Here is a 13,021-nt window from a genome sequence, read left to right on the forward strand (position 1 = left end):
ATAGATCAGTTTTGAAATCACATTTAAAACATATTCAAGGTTATCTGATTGGAGAACAGAGCGGGGTTGTCATGTGTGATTCTATTCTGATGCTCACTAATGTGGTTGTAGGTTGTTTTTGAGTTTTGTTTTGCTTTGAGTTTTTTTTAATTAGACATTGTTCTAGAAAGTCATGGATATTAAAATTTTAATTTTCTTTGTTACAGTTTACCTTTTAAACTCATTTTTGTGGTATGACTTTTGCTTGTGGTGATCTTGAGATGGCTGTGATTGTTCTTAACGTCATTGATTGTTTATTAAGGCTAAGATTGGGCTATTTCCATGTAACAACAGTAAAAGTTTTACTCTTCTATAACATACCGCTGTGGGGTAATAATTGCCTTTAATAATATTTTTTTTTAATGATGTATTTCTAATTAAAGAATTATTTCTCCTTTACCACAAGTGCTAGAGCAGAAATGAGTGTGAGTTCCCTCCTGGTTTTAATGTAGCACAAAAAAACTATATTATTTAATCCAACCCTACAACACAGCAGGCCAGAATTATGCTACTTAACCATAAGTGCTCTGTCACTGTAGATGAAGTGCCTCTGTTTCAGCAAAATTTGGAAATAGCTTTTGGAACGTAATACTGTAGGTAAAAGGTTGTAGCAAATTGCAACTACTACTGTTCAAATTCCACTGAAATTGTGTCAGCTTGGGAGTGCAGCAGCAAACTGCACAGCACTGTCAAATATATGTATGTTTTGAGAAGCAGTCTGCACAAATAATGTTCAGAAAAAACTGCCATCGGCACATTAATGAAGACGTTTATCTAAGCCTGACCTTGACTGATCTATTCAGAGTTCGTCGTATACTTCTGACCTTGACATTTAGAGTTCAGAAGTTGATTCACTTATCAATGCATTCAAGAATTCAATCAAGCTTGTCATCACATGAGCTCTAACTGATATGTATGTGCTAAGACATGATATTATTGAAGAGAATGAGGAATTTTACCAGAGCAAGCGGTAGGAACAGCAGAAGACAGTGGTTAACTTCTGCACATGTTATGAACTAAAAGTGTACTTCTTTAAAATAAGAAAATAATATTAAATTTTGAGCACTCAAGCTTATTCATCCAGGACTATTTCAGTTAGTTTGGGATAGAAAGGGGAGCTGTTTGCTTGTGGATTTTTTTTGTTTCTGAAAGTTGGAAAGAGCCTGTGCAGTGAGATAGTTTAATGGCATCAGGAGGACCTCTAGTCCTTATCAGCGGAAGATGGTATGTGTACATTCAGGTGGTTTGTCATGTGAAAGTATATGCTTCTGTATGTGTGTGAAGCGTTTGACTGTGTAAGTGCAGTTGGTGGAGTACAGTATGAACACAGAACTAGTTAATATTTTACTCTAGTCTTTGCAACAACTTTTGCCTTTGAAAAAAGTGTTACTGTAGGTCAATCTGAGTATGTCATGATACATAGCGAAGAAGATAATATGGCATTGATAGAGCTACTGGTTGTGAGGTTAATACTTTCCTGGTGCTGGATTTTATAACTGTAAATTTTAGGTCATGTCTGTACTTGGGAATTTTGTTTAATACATTCTGTGTAAAAAAGGAGGTGCATTCTCGGTTTCAAAATGTAGGGATTTAAATCTTTCATTACATCTCATAAGTAAAAACCTAAATAGTTTTGGAAATAATATTAGGGATGTGGTACCTTTTAGATCAGTGAAAATGGCCTTGCAAGTAAACAAGTCTTCTCTAAACTCTCACAAGTGAATAATTTTTAACCAGTTAGTAGAATGGCTCCAGCTGAAATGGAACAAAAGACAGTCTGACCTGCTTGTGTATTCGAACACTTGTTTACTGAATAATCTCTTGAAGTACAGTTGAGAATTTAGGTTTGTTGCAGCATACCTCACTAAGAGATAAAAACACGCTAACCCTTTTAATAGGTAACTAATGACAGTTAACTTCCAGAGGCATAGCCATGTATTAAAGTAGGCTTGGCCTCAGTTTGAGATGCTAGAAACAATATAATCAGTGTAAGGTCGAAAAGTAGTAAGTAAAGCCGTTCAGGCCTCTTAGTCTCTTTTGCTGAAGCTTGGGATTTATTGCTTGTTTGGGGTTTCGACAGGGTAGGGTTGGTAGCCTAACACTTCATTTTGCTTTTCAGGAGTTTTCACATTCCTTTTCTAGAGATATGAGATTGTTTTATCCATCCTATCCAATGTTACTGTGTTATTCATCCCAGGACTTCCAACTACTTTAAGAAGTAGTGTCGAGTTTAGAAGAATTGCCTAAAGGTAACACAGTGGGGAAAAATACCGGAACTACAAACAGAGCTACAAAGAGAAATAAAGACCTGTTATTTACGTCCATGAGCTTTAAAAACTAGATGACTATGCCTGAATAATACTGGTTTCAGAAGCTCTCTTTACTGAAGAGCTAATAAGGATTACAATTAAAGGGCTGTCCCTATGCTGAGATCAGTATGTCTATGTCTCTTTACCTTGGATGTCAGTCTTTGGTTGTAGGTTGGTTTTGTTTTTTTTCTTTCTTTGGAATTCACCTGCATGTTACCTAAGGAAATCAGTGTGTAGTTGTTTTATTTAAACCTGATTTGTTTATATACAAAAAGGAGACAAAAACAAATAGAAAGGGATTTGATATCTCCATCAGTGCTACCTCCTCAGGAACATCTGAGGGAGCTGGGTAGATCTGAATCCCTGAAGCCACATGAAACTTCTTACACGTAGTTCAAGAAGTTAAACTAGTCCAGTATCAGCCTAAAAAGGTGGCCCATGAAACTTTAAAGTTGGTTTCAGCAGACAATATTTTCCTTGGTACCTTAAGTATTCCACACCAGGAACAGAATGAGGTGAGGAGCCACACCATTCCCTTTTCTTTCCAAAGATTTTGGAATTTTGCCATTTACTTTGATTTCACAAGTATGAATATAGAAAGAATATTTGAAATTCTGTTCTTTATATTAGAATACCCTTCTATTTGTGTTCTAGCTCATTTTGAATGGAGATGTATTCTTTAGATTTGTACTTCAAGTATGGCAATTAAAGGACAGATGGTTGAAATCAATTTTACTCAGTTGAACTTGATTCTGAAAGGAAATGTAAAGGCTGTTAGAAAAATTGGCTGAGTTATGCTTAACAAAAATGAAATCTAGCCAAAATTTAACAATTCTAATAAGCTGTGCATGAGATATTTAGCTTCCCGTCACTTTAGTCTTCCTGTATTTTGTAAAAGGACTCTAAAGGTCCTGTGCCGTGCAGTCACTGCCAAAGGGGAATTTCACCAGCTGAAACACTGAAGTCAGCCAAAGCCATTTTTTAATGATTAGTTACACAACCACTCTCATGTCCTTGCCAGTGTGGAGGGTGTGGTAAAAAAAGGTGTGGAGCCACAGAACATTTTCTGCATTCCTATTCAAGAAGTTTTTTGCGGTATTCAGGTTGAAATAGAATATTTGCATCTCAAGAACACTGTGTGTTCTGTCCAGTTTCTCTGACTTTACACAATAATCGGTGGCGGGAAGGATTTTGATGCCTTTTGTACTAACCGAGCTTCATCTCCAATTCTTTAAATCTGTTCACTGCTTGCACCAAATTTGAGAGTGGAATAATATATAAATATATTTGCCTTACCAAGATTTCTGCAACAAAGGAGTTGGAACAATATTTATTCCTTACTTATATTTGGTGTTGACTAATTTTAATATATTTTAAAATATTTTTGGACACATACACAAGTATATAGAAGTACTCACACCCAAACTTCATTAAATTCATTCCTTGTTGGGCAAAAATACTTGGAAGGAGCAGGTTGAGAAGTGAGGGAATTGCATTTCACTACTGAAGTTCTCTTGTGAAGATTAACTTCCTTAGGCCCAAAGCTGAAAACTAAATTCTACATGCATATGAACTCCAGTGGCTGTGGCTATGTGGGCTCAGAGAAGCAGACCTATGCTAAGTAAAACTTTATAAATCAGGTATACTGGGAAAGTAATGGAACAGCTTGTCCTTGGTGCCATCTCAAGGCATATCAAGGATAAGAGGATTATTAGGGGCAGTCAGCATGGCTTTACTAAGGGTAAGTCATGCTTGACCAACCTCATAGCCTTTTATGAGAATGTAACAAGGTGGATGATGGCAGACCGGTGGATGTGGTCTACCTTGACTTCAGCAAAGCGTTTGACACAGTCTCCCATAGCATCCTAGTTGCTAAGTTGAGGAGGTGTGGTCTGGACAACAGAGTAGTGAGGTGGATTGCAAACTGGCTTAAGGAGAGAAGCCAGAGAGTGGTAGTCAATGGTGCGGAGTCTAGTTGAAGGCCAGTATCTAGTGGAGTGCCTCAGGGGTCAGTACTGGAGCCAATATTATTCAATATATTCATTAACAATTTAGACGAGGGAATTGAGTGTACTATGAGCAAGTTTGCTGATGACACTAAGCTGGGAGGAGCGGCTGACACGCCAGAAGGCTGTGCTGCCATCCAGCAGGATCTGGACAGACTGGAGAGCTGGGTGGGGAATAACCTGATGAAATTTAACAAGGAAAAGTGTAGAGTCCTGCATCTGGGCAGGAACAACCCCAGGTTCCAGTATAGGCTGGCGAATGACCTATCAGAAAGCAGTGTAGGGCAAAGGGACCTGGGGGTCCTGATGGACAACAGGATGACCATGAGCCAGCACCGGGCCCTTGTGGCCAGGAAGGCCAGTGGCATCCTGGGGTGTATTAGAAGGGGGGTAGTTAGTAGATCGAGAAAGGTTCTCCTTCCCCTCTACTCTGCCCTGGTGAGACCCCATCTGGAGTATTGTGTCCAGTTCTGGGCCCCTCAGTTCCAGAAGGACAGGGAACTGCTGGAGAGAGTCCAGCGTAGGGCAACAAAGATGATTAAGGGAGTGGAGCACCTCCCTTATGAAGAAAGGCTGAGGGAGCTGAGTCTCTTTAGTTTGGAGGAGACTAAGGGGGGACCTTATTAATGTCTATAAGTATATAAAGGTGAGTGCCATGAGGATGGAACCAGGCTCTTCTCAGTGGCAAACAATGATAGGACAAGGGGTAATGGGATCAAGCTGGAACACAAGAGGTTCCACTTAAATTTGAGAAGAATCTTCTTCTCAGTGAGGGTGACGGAGCACTGGAACAGGCTGCCCAGGGGGGTTGTGCAGACATTCAAAACCCACCTGGACATGTTCCTGTGTGACCTCATCTAGGCGTTCCTGCTCTGGAAGGGGGATTGGACTAGATGATCTTCTGAGGTCCCTTCCAATCCCAAACATACTGTGATACTGTGATATACATACCAAATCAAAGAGTGCACATCTATATGTGCATGCATTCTCTTTTTTCTCATCCATCTGTTGTGACAAAAATAGCTTTGTACTCTGACACCCTGTTAGATTATTTCATTTATAACTTTTTCAGACTTTGTTCTGTTCCTGCACCCAGTACACACTATTAAAAACTTCTGAAGAAAGAATTATATCGATTATTTCACAAACTTTAGTTTCTTTTCTCAGAATAGCTGCAAACTCATGACTAATGTTACTCCCCATATTAAGTATAGGAAAGTAAGGGGTAGAGAGATTACTGTCAGAAGGATCCATTAGTTGTGGATGTTCAAATTGAGTTGCCTAGGTTAACAATGTTAACCATTATATAGTCCTTGATATATTCAGGGTACCATTTTTGCTGACTTCATTTGCAACTGTGCCAAGGAAATGGAGGAGCATGCAGTTACGGATCACCACGGGACAGTTTTGGTCAAGTGTGCCTCAGGAGCTCTTTGGTAGAGACAAGAATGGAGTCCAGATCTCTAGGGCTGTATTTGGGTCCCTCAGCTGTGAAACTATCCTTTCTCTTACTGCCTCACTTAATTTCTGCAGCACTCCTTTATTTCTGCAGCAGCGGCCTCTTTCACTGTAAACTCTTGACTTGTTTTCAAGCTTTAACTGCCAGTGCTTTCAGCTTCAGAATTAAAACATATGAGAACTATTAAAAAAATTCAGTGGTTATTGACTGCCATAGATTATTTTCCTCCATGTTTGTTCTGTTTTTGTGGTCAGAAACTGATGTTTTGCAGTGGACCTTTCTTTTAGCATTTGATAACTTGTTTTATTCCTCGTGGTTTGAGTCCACTGCTGGGCTAATAAGTAAAGCTACTGCATGTGCAGTATGGTACAGTGATCATGTCAGAATGCAGAAGCTTGTCTTCAAGAAGTCACAGAGGACATTTTATTGTGAAACCTCATCATTATAGCTATAGTTTTTTTTCCTTCTAGACAGGCATCTTTTTCCTTTTTTTCAAGTTTTTTCAGAAATTTGCAACCCACTTCCAGCCTCTTTCACCTAATTTCTGTAGCTTAAGTCTGCTGATAAGGCTTGCTCAATCTTAAATCATGAGTTTAAACATGAAAAAATATGTCTTGTATTCAAAAATAATAAACGGGAAGAAGCTATGAGTGTGCTTAAGAAGTCTGCAAGGATGTGGGTAATAAGAGGAGGGAGGATATTATTCCTTCACAGATTGAAGAGGTGGAAGTCTGAATGTGAAACAGGTTAAATGGAGGGAGTAGAAGGCACTGAATGCCTTGGAAGACAGAGTGATGGCAGAAAGATTAGGAAGGAGGGTCAAAGCAAATTCAGGCAAACAAAGAGAACAAGGAAAATGCTATAGTGTTTTTACCTTACATAAATATAATTCCATAATACAATATAGTAAAAAGTTGTTTTACAAAAACATGTTGCCACAACTGGAAGTGGAAGTGAAAAGAAATAAGCATGTTCTATAGGTCATGGGGAAGAAACTGCACTCTTGGAATTGAGATATATTAAGATCCAAAGAGCCCACTTCAGTGCTTGATACATGGGGTTTTTTTCCCCATATTTTGGGGAGTTGTGGGTTTTTTTGTTGTTTGGTTGGTTTGTTTGTTTCATTTGGATTTTTGTGTGGCAAATATATCTGGATATACAGTATTTCATTCCAGCTTTTGTCTTGAAGAACCTTGTTTAACCAATTAAGTGCTATGTATGTGTTTACATACATAATCTCATTTCAACTCTTGGAAGAGGCTGATCCACAATTCTGTGAACTAAAGGTCATGTTGTATTAACAGCATGTTTGTTTATGTTTCATATTCAACTTAAATCATTACTTTGTGACCTTTACGCAGCTCTATTACTATAGGTTAAATATATATAAACTTAGTTTAAATTATTGCTGAAGCTTTATCAATGTCCCCAAATATTAAATGTAGCAATAGAAAGGATTTATGAATGGGTGCCAACAGTAGTAATGAATTGATGTAGTGTCATTAAGCCTTAAGGACCTTATGGTAACTCAAACTGCTTATGTACAGCACCATTACAAAGAAATCATGTGTGGACTAAAGGTTATAGATCCATAGCACAATCTGTACATGTGAGTTTTCCCTGTCTGGCTTTTTCCTCCTCATTTGTACTTTAATGCCCTTTAGTGTTGATTTATCCCCCTGCTTTCATCCTCGTCACTCTAACCCACTCTAACTCCAATGTCTTTGCAAACAGTTTTCAACTCCTTTTTTGAATGTGTGAGCCAGTCACTGAATTTTAAATGGAAACTATGCTTTCTTGCTCATTTAGACAGAACCAAAGAGATTAGGATTATAGAATCATAGAATAGTTTGAGTTGGAAGGCACCTTCAAAGGTCATCTAGTCCAACCTCCCTGCAATGAGCAGGGACATCTTCAACTAGACCAGGTTGCTCAGAGCCCCACACAGTTAGCAAATACCATCTGTTGTATGGTTTGAACTATGTTGTTGCCACTTTCAGTTTTAGCCTATGAAGTGCAATAACTCATATTCAAAATTTATCAGTGTGCATAGTAATTTCTCTGTCATGTCAGTGCACAGGTTTTCATATCTTCTACTGGCATGTTTTATTAAGGGAATTTTATGCAGAATATAGTGGGCCATCTCTAACAACAGAGTGGTAAATTTAACGTATGGTCTCTACATGAGTAATATTGCCCTCTAGTTGCCTAGGGCTGGTTGAGTACACCACCTCTGTGGTAGAGTTCCATAGTCAAAGGACGCAACAATCTATTTCTGCTTCAGCAGTGTCCATGTATGATTTGATAGCTGCTGGCCTGAACCTTATATAACTGTTCAATATATGGATGAGGATCTCTCTCTGCTGGGTTCTACCCTAATGGTGTTGCTACAAGGTCTGGCAAAACTACATTTCAGTGCTTGTTTCCTTTGCATATCCTTTCTAAAGATACCCAGGCTCTTTTCTATCATGTTCATCTGTCTTCCCAAGAGAAGACCTGGAGAGGAGGTAGAAGGTGTCATGGGGTGCCAGATAAGACTAACAGTGAAGAATAGGAGAAGGGAAGAGTTGTGGGCTTTTTTGATATCTTAACTTTCTGTGGCAATATTCTACAGGGTATGGCATGTATTGCCAAGAGCTGTTATAATCCAGAAGATTCATTTATGCTGGTATGCATGATCTGCATGCAGTTCTCATTACACTGGGGACAAATGAATATAGGCTTTTTTATATCTAAACTCAGCTGTGTAATCTGACTCTATTTGAGAAGCAATGCTATGCGTACATTTTCTACTCAAAGAACATCACAATTGAATTTGTGTGGTTTGACTTTGCTTAAATTTCACTATTAAATTGAAGATACTTGTGTATGTTTTTTTCCTGAATGATATCCTGAAGGTGATCTTCCATGCTTTATGTGTGTAGTACAATTGTGCAACGTAAACTGATAGGTTAGATACTCCTGTGTTTCTGTTCAGTCTTATCTGAAACAAGCTGAAAACATGTTGAAACAGTAGCGTACAGTGAAATGCCCATTAGGAAGAAAATGTCTCTTACTCTCCCCAGAAGATATATAAATGCCCACTCCAACTACAACACAGGAAAACTCCCCATATATACTAAGAGTGTTTTCCTACCATCTTTAAAAAGTGTATGCGTGTATATATTTATTGTTGGTATTTTTGAAGACATACTCCTTGCAGGTGAAAGGGAAGGAGTTTCGTACTTAATATGTTAGATAATTTGATTGGCAATAGTTTGTTCATGTGAAGGTGTAACCCTTGTGATGATGCCAGGGTCATTAGAGACCTGTGGAGGTCTGCTGGATTGAGTGTTAGTCACTCAGGCAGCTGGAACTTTAGGCAGGTTTACTTATATACCCAATTTATTTCCAGAATTTTAAATTAGGTCCATAAAGATAATACTTGCAACTTGCCATTTACATTTCTCTACCTTTTATAGGTGTTCACATAACATGTTGCTAACTTGTTGAAATACATAGTGAAAAGGAGAGAGAATACCAGTTTAGTCTAACTTTTGTGGCTAGAACAGGATCCTAAGATACATACAGCAAAAGGCAGGCTGGACCAGATCTCTAGATATGGCTACATCACTGTAGACTGAACTCAATTTTGAACCTGTTAGGTTAAATACATACATATGTATTTACATGTATGTTTAAATATGTAGATCTGGGGATTTTGTTTGTTTGTTTGCTTGCTTTTGTGTGTGTGTGCGTGTACTTCTAAATAAATAATTCTTCCTGTGTTGGGAAAGTAGAACAAACCATGGTAGATGAGGTAGCGGAATCTTCAGGTACAGTGTGTCTTGGCTGCAGTCCTCTCCCACTGTGCAGCCCTGCGTAGGCGGTTGGATGAAAAAGAACAGACAAATCAACATTCCTTTTTCCCTGAACTCCCCGGCATGCCTCAGCTGCTTTCACTCAGCTCCAGAAAGGGGAAATGAGACAAAAAGGAGCCACTGGTGGAGTGCTTGCTAATTAGTAAAACTTCGCTGTATGCCATAAGCAAAAATTAAAGGAATATAGAAATGCTATTGATATTTAAGTATGTGGGAACATAAAGCATCAACAGAGATTTATTTCAGAGCTTTTAACTAGTCATGTACTTAGAAGAACAAGTTTTTTCAGTATTTTCAAAAACTTGTCAGCCTACTTCGGCTGCCAGTTTTTGTATAATAAGTTCATTGACCCTGTAGACAGTCTGAGTGTTTTCTGAGTTACCGCTTTATCAAACTAATTTGCATGATTTTAAAGCTGTTGCTTGCTAGAAAACAATCTAGTGAGGGCGCACTTAGTAAACAGCCTTTTATATCAATTTCCTTATTCCTTTTGGGGGATGGGAAGGAAAAAATTAGGAGCTACAATCAAAAATAGCATAACTGAAAAGTGATTTTCTTGCTTTTGTGAAATATTTTACAGCCTAGTTTCTTACCAAATCACTCTGTAGGATTTCTTTTTTTTTTTTCAGCCAGATAAACACAATTTTGTATGCAAAAATATTATGCTTCAGTAATTAATGTGTAATTACCTATTGTCACCAGATAATGTAGAGGCCAAAGGTACAAATAGATTAAAAAAGGATTAGAGAAATTAATGGATGATATATTCATGGAGGAAAAACAGTGAGAGCTGTTTGTGTGTGATGGGGAAAGGCTCACCCTATAGTTGTTCTTCCTCTTTTTGTCCATAAACATCATCTGTGGCCACTGGAGAGAATACTGATCTAGGTTGACTCGTATGTCTGTTCTGGTGTCCTTACTATTGTTTAGGGTCTTAATGTCGGAGGCAGTGGGCATGCACATGAGAACCAGGTCTCTGCACAGAGTGTTACTTTGTGTCAGACTCTGAATGCCCAAGAGCAGTGATGACAAATGATGTCTTGGATTCATTTATGATTTTTTTGGAGGGGATTCTCACTGGGAAGTGTCAGTGAAGAGCAAATATTAAATTCTTCCAGGACTTTACTCCATGAAATTAAATGTTTACAAGTACATACTTTGTCTACCAGTGTAGGTCAGGGGTGTCAAACACATTTTTGCTGGGGGGCACATTGGCCTCACAGTTGCCTTCAAAGGCCTGAATGTAATTTTAGGACTGGATAAATGTAACTACTCCTACATTTATTTATACATAAATGTAACTACTCTTATATTTCATACAATCATACTGGTGTAGATAGTATAACAATATAGACACATACTGTCACTCATGGTTTCCATAATAAATGGTAGCGTGTTTTAGGGAAGGTAAATGGTGAGACTGTGATGATTAGCTCTGAGAAGTTGCATGCTGTAGCCAGTTGCCCTGCCAAAATAATAAAATCCATCAGCAGATGTGGTAAATTGTGATGAGCAGTTTATTATATTTTGTCTTTGTGCTGTATATTGGTAGGAATTTCTGAAAAACTACACAGTGTATCTTTTTGAATACGAGTTGAACTCAGTAGCTAAACTCCTTCCATCCTCAGGCAGTAACTGAAAACCAAGCAGAACATCTGAGTAAGTCTAGCCCCAGGGGTGGGCTGTGTGATCTGCTCTCTTGTGCTGGCACAGCTCTCCATGGGACTGTGGTTGGAAACAAATTGGGGCTTTTTTCCCAGTAGCACCTTCCCCCCACACTCGCTTCTTTGTTTGTTTGTTTCTTGGTGGCAAGATCTCTTTATGTGTGTGTGAATATATATTACAGCTGATAGTGTTCCCTAAGTTGATTTACTCTGCAGCTCCACAAATAGTTGCATGGATGTAAATTACGTTAGTGCTTGGAAGAAACAGTGGGATGAGACAGCCTAAATTTTATGTTGCTGTGGAAGACATTCTTCATCAATATGTTCTTCCTTAAAAGTTCATATGGCTTTTGATGTCCATTAAGTTTTTTAGATTACTTGGAATTACCTAACAGTGGGATTTGGTAATGAAAATATTTTAGGGCAATAAAGAACAAGTTGTTAGTGAAAATATGTGACAGCAGGCATGAGACTGTTCAGGTGTTGTGTGTTACTTTACCATGTAGGTATGCCTGGGAAAAAAAAAATGCTCCTTGTCCTCCCACAGTAATATGAATAATAAAAATAAATGTTTGTAATGAATACAGGGTTTAGTTTAAATTGTTTGTTGTAATTTTAATGTTTAATCCTAGCTATATTTGCTGTGGTACCATATGAAAGTTCTGTTGGAAAACAGCACCAATTATTATTTTTTTAAGCGTGGCATGATTTATTTTCACTAGAATGCTGCTGTCCTTGCCAGTGAAAGAAACGCTGCACAAGAGGTGCGAAACAGTATAGCAAATCAAGTCAGGGAGCTGACTGAGGAAAACGAACTGTTGAAGAGAACAGTTGATGAGCTAGAGAGTAAAATTGAAGAGCTGCACAAACAAATTGGTAATATGAAAGAAGAAGAAAATTCAGTGAAGGAAAAAATGAAGAGATATGAGGTAAGTGAAGAAAACCAGCCCCTTTAAGTAGTCTCCCTCCTATTTGCAAAGCATACATAGTAGAGCACAAACTGACAGAGAGGAGAATGGCAAGGCTGAGCAAAGCCAGCAGGTTTTCAAGAAGCAAGATGCAGTTTGCTGATGTGGATGGGAAAGATTTCCCCAGTGTAAAAGCAAGTCATAGCTTGGAACAGGGGACATCAGTGATAGGCTAAAGTGAACTTCATAGCAGTTTACTTGTCGGATTAAAGGTCCTGCCACTGTTTTTGAAGGTATCATATTGTGTCATTGCAGGAAGAGAAGCAAGAATTAGAACAAGCTTTGAAACATGCTGAGAAGGAGGCAAAAGAATTGGTAGTGTTAAAAAGCTCTTTGGAAAGCCAAGTAGAAGATATGCAGGTAAGATCAAGAGCAATTTGGGACATTTAAATTTTAAATTTTCAGTTTGTTTACCTGAGTCACCATTGCTTTCTGCAGAGTAACGTCTCATTCTTTTTAAAGCACACTTTGATTTAAAGTCCACGGCACAGCATCATCTAATTAAAATACTTCTCTTGCTGAAGCTTTTTGTTTGCTTTAGTTTGTTGTCTTCCATGGATGTACCAACATTTCAGAGAGGTGAATTGCAAAATAAACTGCCTAAGTTTTTATAAATCTAGTTTAGTATTTTTGAATGATCATTCAACTCCAATTTTGTGTAGGTATTTATACGTGAAAGAATAAAAATCTGGCACGTGAATATAAATAAAAATAGT

General features: G+C 38.2%; 1 protein-coding gene across 1 annotated transcript in view; it reads left to right on the top strand.

Annotated features, from left to right (window-relative positions):
* The window catches only part of CGNL1 (cingulin like 1), a gene marked incomplete at its 3' end in the record, with an annotated part of 52,021 nt that overhangs the window by 21,222 nt on the left and 17,778 nt on the right, over positions 1-13,021 (top strand). Inside the window, exons 9-10 of the mRNA XM_080351025.1 lie at positions 12,060-12,266; positions 12,561-12,665. Of these exons, the coding sequence (XP_080207151.1) occupies positions 12,060-12,266; positions 12,561-12,665 (312 nt within the window). The remainder of the gene's footprint in view (positions 1-12,059; positions 12,267-12,560; positions 12,666-13,021) is intronic.

This window comes from Nesoenas mayeri (assembly GCF_963082525.1).
Source record: "Nesoenas mayeri genome assembly, chromosome: 11".
NCBI lineage: Eukaryota > Metazoa > Chordata > Aves > Columbiformes > Columbidae > Nesoenas > Nesoenas mayeri.